This window comes from Eptatretus burgeri, chromosome 11, assembly GCF_056783735.1.
Source record: "Eptatretus burgeri isolate ZD-2024b chromosome 11, Ebu_testis_v1, whole genome shotgun sequence".
NCBI classification, from domain to species: domain Eukaryota; kingdom Metazoa; phylum Chordata; class Myxini; order Myxiniformes; family Myxinidae; genus Eptatretus; species Eptatretus burgeri.
This window is the reverse complement of record NC_140971.1, coordinates 27,765,130-27,778,210: the sequence shown is the minus strand read 5'-3', so window position 1 is coordinate 27,778,210 and position 13,081 is coordinate 27,765,130. Positions and strand designations below refer to the sequence as shown.

The following is a 13,081-nucleotide window of genomic DNA, read 5'->3' as shown; positions in this document are numbered from 1 at the left end:
AACAAATTACATGATCTTTGTCGTTCAAACTATTTTGGAAAAAAATTTACTTTTAAAAAGCACTGCAGATCTTCAAAAATCTGCAGATCTTCAGTCACTGTGATTAAAAAAACATGTATTAAATGCACTGTAAATCTTCAATAAGAACATTTTGATTAATCAAAGCAATGAAACCACAAAGCAGGCACAGATTGTGGAAAAATATTGCAAAACATTTGCTTTGTTCTGAGATTAATCTTCATTGCACAGTAATGCAACGTAGGGTTTGCAGCCGGGGGATGGCCGAGCAATTTAGCCACTTCTTATCACACATTCACAAGGTCTAAAGGATATCAATAAGGCGTTTTCATTCAATGCTATTTAAGGGCAAAAGCAACTGACTGGTGCAAAAGAAATCATAACAAAAATATTTTAAAAAACAACGACATGCAGAGGACCCTTATTAATATAAATTATATCAATAACACAACAAAAGAATTATGTTTGTCAACGAATTCTCACCCCAGCCTGGTGCTTTCTATCCCAGAGCCTGTGGACATCAGCGGTGGGCCACGGCCAAAAGTGTAGCGAGGAGCTGGCTTGGTTGGAGCCCGGGTTGAAGTGCCGAGCAGGGTCGTTGGAGGCCAGTCGAGCGGGGGGAGGAGCAATTGGCTGGGAAGCAGACAGCACTCGTCCAGCAAGGTGTCATCAGGCTCTGAGGGTACTGAAGGATTATCTTCTCTGCCTGGAATGAAGAACGACAAAGGTGAGGATGAAGGATTGTGAAAAAAACAAAGGCTGGAGATAATTTGAAAATGTCCCTGAGCTTACAGCAAAGCCATAGTCGAGTGAGCAGGCGAAAGGCGAGGCTGAGGGAGTCCTGGGAATCGGATGTGGCATGAAGGACAGGCAGGCAAGCTGACTTGATTAAGCCCCAGATCCTGATGACCACCAGCAGCTCACGGAGCCAACCTAACGCAACTGGATCTCGTGCCAGTCCAGTTGTTCCACGTACACTGCTGGCCTGCATCATTGAAATGAACACCATGAAGTCAAATCCAAGGGAGTGCAGAAGAAAACAGAAAATATGTTGGAAGAGGTAGGAAGTATCTAAATTAATGCTCCCGACAGGCATTGTACTAAGTCAGTACTGTTATATAGCTCTAGTAATTAACCCCCCACCCCCATATACTTTCTCAACAATCCCCTTGAAGAAGTCCTTTAATGAAAGATTTTGGGCCTCACTATCTGCCACGATCTTTCCTGGGACAGCTACATCCCCAAGCCGGCCTCCAAAGCCAGTCGCCGACTGGGCATCCCATGTCATGCAAAGTCCTTCATTGGCACGCCTGAGATTCTAACCACTTGCAAAGCGTTCATCCACAGCCTGATGGAGTACTTCTCTCCCCTCTGGGGTGGTGCTCCTGCTTCACACCTAGCTTGACTTCACGCTGTGGAAATCAAGGCTTTTAGGATCATTGGTATGAAGCTGAGTCTTTGGGTATCTCACTCTCTCTCTCTCTCTCTCACCAGAGGCAAGTAAGTGGTCTTTGTGTCTTCCAAGGTCTCCTCTCCAGTCTTGTCCCTCCTATATTTCCGCAAGGTACTCAAGATCCACCAAAAACCCTCTTCTGGTGAAACTGCCAAAATCAAGAATCACTGCTCACCTTCACTTTCATTCCTCTTTTTTTTCCCACCTCTGGAACAAACTCCCACACTCTTCAATCCCACTCCTCTATCCAGGTCTTGAAAAATGCTGATCACCACCATCTCGTATCTTTCCCCCATCCAAAATCTTCATCTTTACGACCCCCGTTAATCCACCCCAAACCCACTTTCTTCAAATTGACCATTTTCCTTCCTGAAAGTCCATGTAGTACCATCTTGTTTACCCCATGTACCCCACCCCATCCCACTCCCTTCCACAGATCTACTATTGTCTCTGTTCCCCACTATTTTGTGCTTCCCTCTCCCACCCCTCTTGTCTCCTACCTTGTAATATGTTTCTGTGTATTAATTCTTGCACGAGCCTCGACTTGGTATACAAAAAAAATGATAATAATAAATAAATAAACACATACGATGGCCTCTTACACATAAAACTGTCTGCTGTGACAACAATCGGAGGAGTACCTGATGGGGAAGACCCGCCAGCAGGTGCAATGAGAAGTCGGCAACCCACTGGATGAGTTGCTGAAGAGCTTGAAGCAACGGTGTGTCCAAAACAAACTCTTCTGTACGCAGGTTCAGCATCACCTTGTCTATGTCTGCAGCAGAAAGAGATCCACAAGCTTATCATAGACATGGTGGGCAGAATTAAGACAAGATGAGTGGGAACATGAGTAGATGAAGGATGGGTGCACAACAATGGGGTGAGAGGAGAGAAGGTGTGAGGCAGATCGGGTTTGAAAGCAAGGGCAAGACAGAAGCATAGCATTACATGGGGGCAGGAGCAGATCAGAGAAAGTAAAGTCGAACATTGTTGGAGAAACTTAAAGGTAGAAGTGAATATCAGATAATTTGTGATGAACATAAAAGATGTTCTTTCCTACCACAGTCTCCATTTTTGGCACAAGTCTCAGCAAGCCGTTCCCCTGGGCTACGTTCAGGTGCATGCTGAGAGCCATGTTGAGTACCGGATGGACCAGCTGCTGGCCGCAAAAGGCCCTTGAGAGCTGCAGAAACAGCCTGTAGTAGAAGTCTGGCCATAAGATCAGCTGAGCGGTGTGCTGTGCCAGGACATATACGATACAACCAAGCACGCAGGGAGAGCACACGGCTGTGCAAAGCCTATGCAGAAGACAATGGTAAACAGGAAGTGGAAAAGTGAGCATGATGGAAGAACAGAGGCAATCAGTCAAAGGCAGGCAATGATATCAAAAAGTGCAGATAGTTAAGAGGTGCACTCAAGCCCCACTCCTTCACTCCAGGTTTGGTCCTCGTACCTGCTGCAACGGTGGCACTTGACGCGAGTACTCTTCTGCAAGTCGGTCAGCCAATGCCGCAGCCGCCCCTGGGCCACTGGTGCTACCCAGTCCTGCATGAATGATTATGTCCCATGGGTCATGACCAGTGACGAGGCAGAACTCCAGCAGCAGGAGGAGGTGGCGGAGAGTTGGTGGGCCATCAGCAAGACCTAATGATGGTGGCACTCGTACCATGATCACCTGTTCAAGTGAGGTAGTGAGTGACTTTGTAACTTGCAAATCAATGGCTATTGTCCAAAACACAAGACTTAATCAAATGTCATCAGTACAGCATTACCCATTTCCCTGCCTTTCCGATTCCCTGTGCACCATTCCTCAATGTTGCCATAGCTTTTCTCCCCAAGACTCACAAAGCATCCTTTCCCTCCTTATATGACTTCATCATGTGCTCAACCCTAACAACCTCACTTTGAGGTTCTCCTGTTCGATTAAGTATCAACTACAAACAAACTACCTTTCCATTTGAATCCAGCCCAAGAAGGGCAGTGCAGGCTGGTGAAAATTCAGCTGCAAGTAGATGGGCGGTGGGTGGACAGCCGGCAGTTCTTGGCCGCTTGAGAGATGGTTCGTCAAGAGAGCGAGTGGCCATAGACGTAGAAGAGGGAGCAGTTAAGGAAAGAGAAAGTGATAGAGTAGCCAGGCGCTGCAAGCTAAACCGGTGGAGAATCTGCACAGAGCCATCAGCCAGTGCCACTGCGATACCTAAGAGAGAGGAACAAATAATCTATCTATTTAAGGAAATAGTATTAGTATCTCACCAAGCACATTACCAATCCTACCAATCTCGTCATTTATAAAAGTGAAATGGTAGAGAGCAGAGGAAAGATAAGCATGGGGAAAGGAAGACATAAGGCAGGGTCAGTTACAAATAAGGGTCGGGCAAGGACGAGATGATGGCAGGGCAGGATGATGAAATTATGGCACAAGTGTGGAACTCAAACCCAGGCCAGGGAAGAAACGAGAGTCGGTCGCTGCTTTGAGGTCAGAACCAGTCACTGAGAGTGGAATGCCAGGTGGAGCAAGTGCAGTAACCCTGTCCATCTCTGCTGAGATTGCCAACAGGTTCCAACGTAGCAGTGGAGGCGATTTATCCCCTGGACCACACAATGCAACATAAAATGAGGCAAAATCAAAATTAAACTTTCTTCAACTCTCACTCATTAACCCACTTGCCTTTGTTTAAGATTGAAAGATTGCTACGATTGTCACCTCCATTACTCTTCAAGTACAGTGCAGGCATATCTCCATTAACGTATCATCAGGCAACGAAGCTCCTTTATAATGAAGTCTGTCCTACCCCCTTAGTTTGGCTTTAAAATTTTTTTTTTAAAGAGTGAAAACCCTGAAAACGCATTGCCACAGCCTCTTGTTTGCACTTTCAGCCAATCAGCACGAATCATTTCTTCCTCCCGATCGCCATATTTGTTATGGCTTGGGTTCGGGTATCTCATCCACATTTTTCTTACTGACAAAGTAAATTACCAGTCCCCTCCCCCCAACCAATGGCAGCCAAATGGCGTTTGGGGGGTAGTGATCAGAGTGTTCTTAAAAAGAAGTGACAATTCATCTCAATGGATGTGAAAATGCAAACGATGCGGAAGGTTGAGGCAGGTGAGAAGAAGTGTGATGTGGCATGCTCCTTGGGTTTAGCTCGGTGCACATTAAAAACCATCTTAAACCAAGCAGACAGTGAAAAAGCTTCAGTTCAAACCACAAGTGCTTCAACTTAAAAGTTAACATGCATAAGGAGCAGCATAATGGAAAGCAAAACACCATCATGTAAACAGAGACTTGAAAAGCAAGAGAAACCGACTTAAGGTGGAAATGGGACAAATAGAACAATTCCAGAGGAGAAGCAGAAGTCCAACGCTCAAGAAAAGAATCAGACAAATAAAAAAGAAATACAGCATAGAAAACAATGGACTAGAACCATTCGCTGCCCATAATAAACTCCAAATACAAAAGATAGCAGGGGAAAAAAATATATGATGAGGTCAACAACACACGAAATCAAAATAAACAGTTTGAAAACAACGAGAAAAAGTTCTAATAGCTCAGGAAACAAACAAAATGTGGCAACTCCCCCTAAAAAAAAGAAAAGAAAAGATGACCATGAAAAAAATTTTGGAAAGGTATATTTGAAGGTGAAAAAGAACACAACAAGGAAGCAGATTGGATATGACACTTGGAAAAGAAAAAGCAACATCTACAGGAAATGCACCCAATGACAATTGACAAATAAAAAATTAGAAAACATCCTGCAAAACCGCTGAACTTCAAATGCCCAGGCCCAGACGGGATTCCAAACTGCTGCCTAAAGCAACTACATGCTCTCCACCCTCACTATGCTCGAGCATTTAACGAACTCATCCAAGGGGAACAGCCAATGGATAAATGGTTCACAGAAGGCAACGCTCTTTTAATCCCGAAATCTGAAGAAACCCATCTACCCCACAAATATCGACCAATAACATACAATTTTAACAGGTTGAATCACCGATGCAGTTTACGACAATCTCACTCAACATGGAGCTTTTGAGGCAGATCAGAAAGATTGTAAAAAAGAATGCCATGGAACAATAGACCACTTATTGTTAAACAAAACCATACTTGAAAACTGCAAGCTCCAACAAACCAACTTATCAATAGCCTCGATAGATTACAAAAAGGCCTTTGATAGTGTCCCACATTCATGGATTATAAAATGCATGCAAGTCCACAAAATTGACCCCCAGATAGTCACAGTGATTGAGAAAGCGATGATGCTCTGAAACTCAACGCTGATACTATCTTATGTGAAAGGAAAGATTGAAATCCCAGGAGTAAAGATACGACGTGGTATCTTACAAGGTGACAGCCTTTCCCCCCCCCCTCCTGTTTTGTCTAACTCCGGACCCACTGGGTAACCTAATCAATGAACAAGGACATGGATACAATCTGACATGCAACATAAAAATTACCAAAGAAACAAGAAAGGTGACACATCTACTGTACATGAATGATCTAAAACGTTTTGATATGAACTGAATGATAAGAAATTGGCAGATCAACTGAGATGAGTAAAGCAGTAAGTACTCAGAGGACATTCAAATTGAGCTTGGTCTTGACAAATGTGTCAAATGCACATTTCTACGGGGAAAAACAAAAAGAACATACAACATCTCAATCGATCAAAGTACAATACAGGAACTAGAAATGAAGCATTCCACAAATACATCAGAAGAGAAGAAGGCTCCTAGGAACAACGCAAAAAAAATTGCGTAACATAATCAGCAAAAAGTACCTATGCAAAAAAAGACCAATTCTGAAGTCATCCCTCTCTCCAAAAAACAAAGCTATAAACCAACTTGCAGTGCTACTATTCCAATTTAGCTGTGCAATTATAAACCGGTGAAGGCTAACCCCCATTCTAGCAGGGAAAAATGGCGTTAACCACAATCTCGACACCAAAACAAGGAAACTTCAAACTGTTCACAAGATATTCTCCATAAAACAATGCATACGAAGGTTGTACTTACTGAGACGAGGAGGAGGAGGTGGTTTGATGGAACTTAACCAAGTGCACAAAACAATGTATGGAGCTCTCGCAGAGTATGTGACAAGCTCAACATACTATCGGATGAGATTTGTACACAAGCAAGAAAACAACAAACCAGAAAAGGGATCCTTAATCCATTTGGCAACAAACTACCAAAAACAGGTGCAAATGATAGATACTACACAGGAAAACGAAAAAGAAACAAATACAGCCTTAATGATTGCAAAGAAAACTAGAAGGGTCTTTACTATTGAGAGATGGTGTGAAACCGATATAGCACGATATCTCAAAAAGTTGTGGACGGATTCGGACAAAACTTGGTGGACAGGTTGAATGTGTGGCAAGAACAAATCGATTCGATTTTCGTGAAGATCCGAATCCGGATCTGGATGCGAGGTTTATTTAATTTTCAAAGTGATTCTTCACCATTGAAAGATAGGGCCAAAACGATATAGTGCTGTCGAGCAAATTTCAAAAATTTATTGGGACCGATATATTCTTGTGGATCAGGCATTATGTGGTGGAGGTATGTGCTCTACCGAGTGCCCTTCTAGTATATTATTATCACTGTACTGTATTTATTAGTCGTATACATTGTAGATACATTTCTATCATAATGGGTTTGAAGGTGATGAAATAAATAAATTGATGATAGTTAAAACTTGGTATTAAAATGAAAATGTTAAACCTGAAATAAAATGTACTCAAATATGATATGATTCTTTTAAGTATGTATCCATTTGGAATTGACATAATTATATTTCTCCTTTGTATGGAAAGATCACTTGACTATTAAAGCTTGTATCAGGTTGAACTTTCCAGTAAATTGAATACAAGAAGAATTGCCTATCATTTTGAAGCTATCTGAAGGAATTTTTTTTATAAAAGACGCACACAAGTTGGAATGTGGATTTAAGAAGGTGTCCAGATGTATTCACTAATCTCTAGTCGCTTCAAGATAATATATCTTCCCAGTTTCAGGAGAAGCAGACTGACCTTTAACCGATAAATCATGGAAACTTGTTTTTAATGGCCATTAGAGTTGGCATTTGACGTCATTCTAGCATTATGCGCGTTTTCTGTGTTAGGAAAGGATTAACATGTCTGGATTTGAAATATGTGTTACAACTATTCAAGCAGGAGCTGTCTGAGAAGATTGAAGATAAGCTTCATGTGGAGTTTGTCAAGACCAGACAAACTGGCACCAGTGCCAGAGATGATTAAAAAACACTATGTCTGACTGAAAACTATATAAAGACTAAGATTCTCCATTTGTATTTGAGAGATCCGGAATGAGTGTCTGTTCAGAATCTCCTATGCATGCATAATAAAAAGTGTTTTGTCTGTTTAATAATAAATATTCTAATTGTACTAATATAATGACAGAGAATTCTTCAACAACATCATGTACAGTATGTAGAGCATAACAAAGTACTGTAACCTATCTCCATTCACTCCATATTATATCTACCTCTGGCAATGGAGTGGATGCCAGGAACGCATCTACTTCATTAACGGTGGTATTACTGTCTTGTTCTGAAAATCCCATTTCCCACTAAGATGCAACATTACCAACACCAGGAAAGAGCTTCGAGGGTGCAAGGAATTCTTTCCGCAGAGTCCAGCTTTCTACCATACTGCCTGTCGATCCCAAGACACATATCAGTACCTGCCAAGGCAGAGAGTGGGTTTTGGGCATTTCATGGTGCGAGTATGCAGTTACCGATTAAGAAGTGGAAGAAAAACTGTATCAGCACATATTTTCACTTGTACCTTATCAATACCATCATTATATCCCGTTTAAAGGAATAAAATATTCAACATGCAAACAAGAAATGTGAGGGGCAAAAATATGGCTGGTCGATTGAAGAAAAGTTTTCCCAGCTCCCATAACATAAAACACTGGAGAGTTCATAGAACACCTTACCGCAACGCTGTCTTGAGAAACAAGGATAAGGGAGGCATCCACAAGCGGCAAATTTGATTAGTCGAGATGATGTAAAATGCCGTAATATTTTGTCCATGGACTGCTAAGTGGAATGAGTTTGAAAGTGCCAAAAAGTTGATTTGTGTTCTAGTGTTCAAGCATATAGATGGCATTATATAAGGAGGTATTTAGATTAATAAAAATAATAATAATCTATCTATACTTCCAACAGTGTGTGTGTGTGTGTGTGTGTGTGTGTGTGTGTGTGTGTGTGTGTGTGTGTGTGTGTGTGTGTGTGTGTGTGTGTGTGTGTGTGTGTGTGTGTGTGTGTGTGTGTGTGTGTGTGTGTGTGTGTGTGTAACCGCTGTTTCTCGACAACCACTGGTCCAATCTAATTGAAACTTGCCAGGTATATTGCTGGGTACCTGAGTATGTTCCTTTTCAAGGTTTGATATTAATCGGACAAGTGGTTCCCAAGTTATGGCCATTTATTTACTAAACCAATGACAGAACACGTTGCTGCGTAGGCGTGACCGATGGTGAAAGGGAGCCATTTAATTACCAATGACAGGACACGTTGCTGCGTAGGCATGGCCGCTGGGGAAGAGATCCTCAGCTGCGTTCCCCATTACGGGTTACAACGTACGGACTTCCGGATAGTGATGACTCACTGCATTCTAATAATTTTTCGATTTCTTATGCGCATTTATAGATAAACACAATGCCCCAATCGAGTCGTCGTTTACGAGAGCGAAGGAACGGCCTGTGTGGTTGTTTGAAAGTTTTTTTTGCGTGTACGGCCACGCACGTACGGGCATGTGAGAGCGAAGGAACGGCCTGTGTGGTTGTTGTTTCTGGCACACGGTTTGAAAGTTGTTTTTTTTGCACGTACGGCCACGCACGTACGACCACGCACGTACAGGCATGCGAGAGCGAAGGAACGGCCTGTGTGGTTGTTGTTTCTAGCACGCGGTTTGTTTTTTGGGGGGGTTTTTTGCACGTACAGCCATACACGTACGGCCATGCACTCGCAATAATAATAATAATAATAATAATAATACAAAATAAAATATAAAATAAATAAATAATATTGTGGATTTTCACCCGCCCGGCGTGCGGGCGACTGCCTTTAGCTAATTTGCGGCCGCACGTGCCCACTGGAAGAGCAATCCAGTCGCAGCTTTTCGGATCAACGCCAAAACCCAGCTACGGGTGTTGTTAACCACACCATAAATCAGCCAACTCTTCTGTCCACGCGCTACAGGGTTGATCGCCGAATTGTCGATGTACCTAATTATTCGCACAGACAGAAATGCCAGGGATTTACACCTCAACGGAGCCTGCACAAAAACGAGCCGCTTTAAGCAGCTTGTTCCATTGGCAATTGCCGAGCGGTTTTATATCGCCAAGCCCCGTCGGACCAGATTATCTTATCGGTGTTAAAAACCAGCTAATATTCCGAACGCAACTACGGCAGTTCAATGGAGGAAGGGACGCAACGAGCAGGTGAATATTCAACAAAGGGGGGATATTTATTTGTACACGTATGCAATGAATGGGAGTTGGGGACAAGACACGAGCAAAAAGACCTACAGCCGATGTCTATTTATTATCTACATACACTTAGTCAGTTCACTACTTAGTAGACAAGGCGCCACAGACTTTCATGCAAAAACCCCAAGAAAGAAAGAAAGAAAAGCACCGGGCTCGTAAGCCTGTATGATTGCTCGGAGCTGGGATGACCGCAGGGGCTCCGAGAGACCGAGCAGGCTACCTGCCACCCTCTTGGTGACTCGCTGGGCGACCCTCGATGTCTCTGCCCGCACTCGACTGGACTCCATCAGCTCCCAACTCAACTCTCGACTCCCACAATGCCTCCAACGACCAAGGAGACCAAGGAGAGAGACTCACCAACTCGCCAACCGCCCACTAACTCCAACGACGCCTCCAACTCGCCAACTCTCTCACCAACTCGACTCTCACCAACTCACCAACCAAACTCTGACCAAGGAGAGAGACTCTCAGTGTCGAAACGCGCCTTTTTATCGCCCCCGCGCCTTCTCGGCGCGCAGGGGAAAATCCAAGGAGTGATCGGGTTCTTTTACTTCGGAGCATACTTTTTGTAACCGTCACTTTTGTTTACCCGTTCTGAGGGACCCGCCCCAACCGTCACTTCTGTTTACCCATCCAGAATATCGGGGCGGGAGTTGTCTAGTTGTTATCTTTGTTTGTAGAGGAGGGTCGTCCTTCTGGAGAATGTGGCTCCTATGGCGGTGTTTGTGGAGATGGCGTGGTGGTTAAGATGTCATGGTTGGCGCTGTGGTGGGGATGGCGTGGTTGCTGAGATGCTGTTGTGGGGGTGGAGGTGGCGTGGTTGTAGTAGTGTCGTTGAAGAGATGCTGTTTGTTTGAAATAAAAGATAGAACAGAATAACGGCTAACTCAAAGATGCACAGCCCGGCACACGAATAATCCCCTTTATACATCGGTGGGGAATTCTAACCTGGAACACACACTTACCGAAATAACTGACCTCTGGGGAACCTGAATGGTGTTCTGTGAATTTCCACAACCATAACAATATTTATGAAATACATTATAAATAAGCATTAAAATATTTTGTTGGTGGTTGTTAGGATATGAAGTGCAGCATGTTAAAATTGGTTGTTAATGACAGTTTAAGTCGATGGTTAGATGGAGGTGCTGTGCAATGGACATGTCTACAAGGTAAAGTGTTTATCGCTGAATATATTATCATATAAAGTGGTGTATGATTAAAGTTAGTCATATGGAGGAATATTTTAAATAAAAGTGATAATTAAATAAGTTTGAATAAGGATATTGCATTGCTGTGTTGATTGACTGTCTGGACACAACTTTGGGTTGTAGGTCCATTGATGTTGAGTAATCTACCGATGTGGACCGGTGACCGGGGATGTGGATCTGCCATTTGGATAGGTTCTGGGCTGAAAGGATCAAAACTTCAACGAAAATTTGTGCCAGCTGATGATCCGGGCAGTTTTTTTTTTTTTTTTGTATACCTTGGTCGAGGCTCGTATGAGAGCTAACACACAACTCACATCAAGGAGGCATGAGACAAGAGGGGCGGGAGTGGAAGGGACAAAACAGTGGGGAACAAACACATTAGGTGAACTGTGGAAGGGAGAGGGATGGGGATGGGACAGGGAGCATAGTGAAGAGAAGATGGACATTTCAGGGACTTTCAGGAAGGAAAGCAGGAGAAATGAAGGAAGTGGGCTTGGGTGGATTATCGGGGGTAGAAAAGATCGAGGATTTGGATGGGGGAAGATAAGAGGTGGTGGTGAACAGCTGTTTTGAAAGCCTGGAGGGAAGAATGGGAAAGAATAGAGTGAGGAAGTTTATTCCAAAGGCGGGAAAAAAGAGGAATGAAAGAGTGAAGATGAGCAGTGATTCGTGATTTTGGTAGTTTTACCAGAAGGGGTTGTTGGCGGACCTTGAGCGCCCTGTGGAAATGTGGTGGGGACAAATCGCAGAGAGAGCAGGGGGGCAAGGCTGGAGAGGAGTCGGTAGAAGACAGAAAGACCACCGACCAACCTGCGGTGATTGAGTGAGAGGCCCAAAGACTCAGCTTCATTGCAGGAGATGCCGATGATCTTAAATGCCCTGGTTTCGACAGCGTGAAGCCGAGAAAGGTGGGAGGCAGGAGCACCAGCCCAGAGGGGAGAGCAGTACTCCATCAGGCTACGGACAAAAGCTTTGTAAGTGGTCAGGAGCTCAAGAGGGCCGAGGAAGGACTTTTCACGACGGAGGATTCCCAGTCGGCGACTGGCTTTTGAGGCGAGGTTGGAAATGTGACTTTCCCAGGAAAGGTCATGGCAGATAGTGAGACCTAGAAGCTTGAAAGAAAAGACTTCTTCCAGAGGATTGTTGAGAAAGTGGATGGGGGGTTTTGTAAACGGTCCTTTCGAAGAGACATAGTGAGAGTGTGAGATTTGTCTGGATTGAAAGACATGTTCCACGTGTTGGACCAGTTTGTGATTTTATCCAGATCTGCAGTGAGCGAAGAAGCTGCTGCTTGCCGGTCTGAGGGATGACAGATGGTACGGCAGAGGGTGGAGTCGTCGGCAAAGAGAAATAGAGGATTTTCCAGAGAGTCCGAGAGATCATTGATGAAAACCAGAAAAAGAACAGGGCCCAGAACGCTACCTTGAGGAACTCCAGCCTGCACAGGAAGAGGGGATGAAAGAACTCCATTTAGGGCCACACGTTGACTGCCACAGGAGAGAAAGCCTGCGAGCCATGAGTGGAGATGGCCTTGAATACCATGGGAAGAGAGTTTGGTGAGTAGGGCAGGGTGCCAGACTGTGTCAAAAGCACGTGATATGTCCAGGGATACGGCTCGGATTTCCTGTCTGGCATTGAGGACCTCCATCCATTGATGGGAGAGCAGAAGCAGCATATCCAGGGTAGAGTTACCTGGTCTGAAACCAAATTGATGATTGGAAATCAAGCCATTGGAGAAGAGGAAGGATTTCATATCTGAAGCGATGATGGATTCCATCACCTTGCTGATGATTGGGAGAAGGCTGATTGGTCTGTAGTTATAGGGATCTGTTTTTGCACCTTTTTATGCAGGGCAGTGATGTTAGCAGATTTCCAAGCAGATGGC

General features: G+C 44.0%; 2 protein-coding genes across 6 annotated transcripts in view; one reads left to right on the top strand and one right to left on the bottom strand.

The window, feature by feature from the left end:
• MED16 (mediator complex subunit 16) overlaps nucleotides 1-13,081 on the bottom strand; it is a 37,568-nt gene that overhangs the window by 8,926 nt on the left and 15,561 nt on the right. For all 3 annotated transcript variants that reach the window (XM_085845673.1, XM_085845675.1, XM_085845674.1), the window contains exons 6-13: nucleotides 8,077-8,173; nucleotides 3,908-4,060; nucleotides 3,421-3,668; nucleotides 2,925-3,146; nucleotides 2,532-2,769; nucleotides 2,113-2,246; nucleotides 811-1,003; nucleotides 502-724 (exon numbers count right to left, since the gene is read on the bottom strand). In XM_085845673.1, the coding sequence (XP_085701799.1) occupies nucleotides 502-724; nucleotides 811-1,003; nucleotides 2,113-2,246; nucleotides 2,532-2,769; nucleotides 2,925-3,146; nucleotides 3,421-3,668; nucleotides 3,908-4,060; nucleotides 8,077-8,173 (1,508 nt within the window). The remainder of the gene's footprint in view (nucleotides 1-501; nucleotides 725-810; nucleotides 1,004-2,112; nucleotides 2,247-2,531; nucleotides 2,770-2,924; nucleotides 3,147-3,420; nucleotides 3,669-3,907; nucleotides 4,061-8,076; nucleotides 8,174-13,081) is intronic.
• The window catches only part of LOC147016738 (uncharacterized), a 29,824-nt gene that overhangs the window by 8,507 nt on the left and 8,236 nt on the right, over nucleotides 1-13,081 (top strand). The window contains exons 1-2 of one of the 3 annotated variants that reach the window (XR_015049160.1): nucleotides 532-745; nucleotides 8,065-8,294. The exons of 1 other annotated variant lie outside the window; for it this stretch is intronic. Coding sequence is in view for 1 of the 2 variants with exons in the window: in XM_085845680.1 (XP_085701806.1) it covers nucleotides 730-745 (16 nt within the window). In the remaining variant the exon portion in view is untranslated. Of the gene's footprint in view, nucleotides 1-531; nucleotides 746-8,064; nucleotides 8,295-13,081 lie in introns of those variants that run through there. One more of the 3 variants, XM_085845680.1, reaches the window with a different exon arrangement.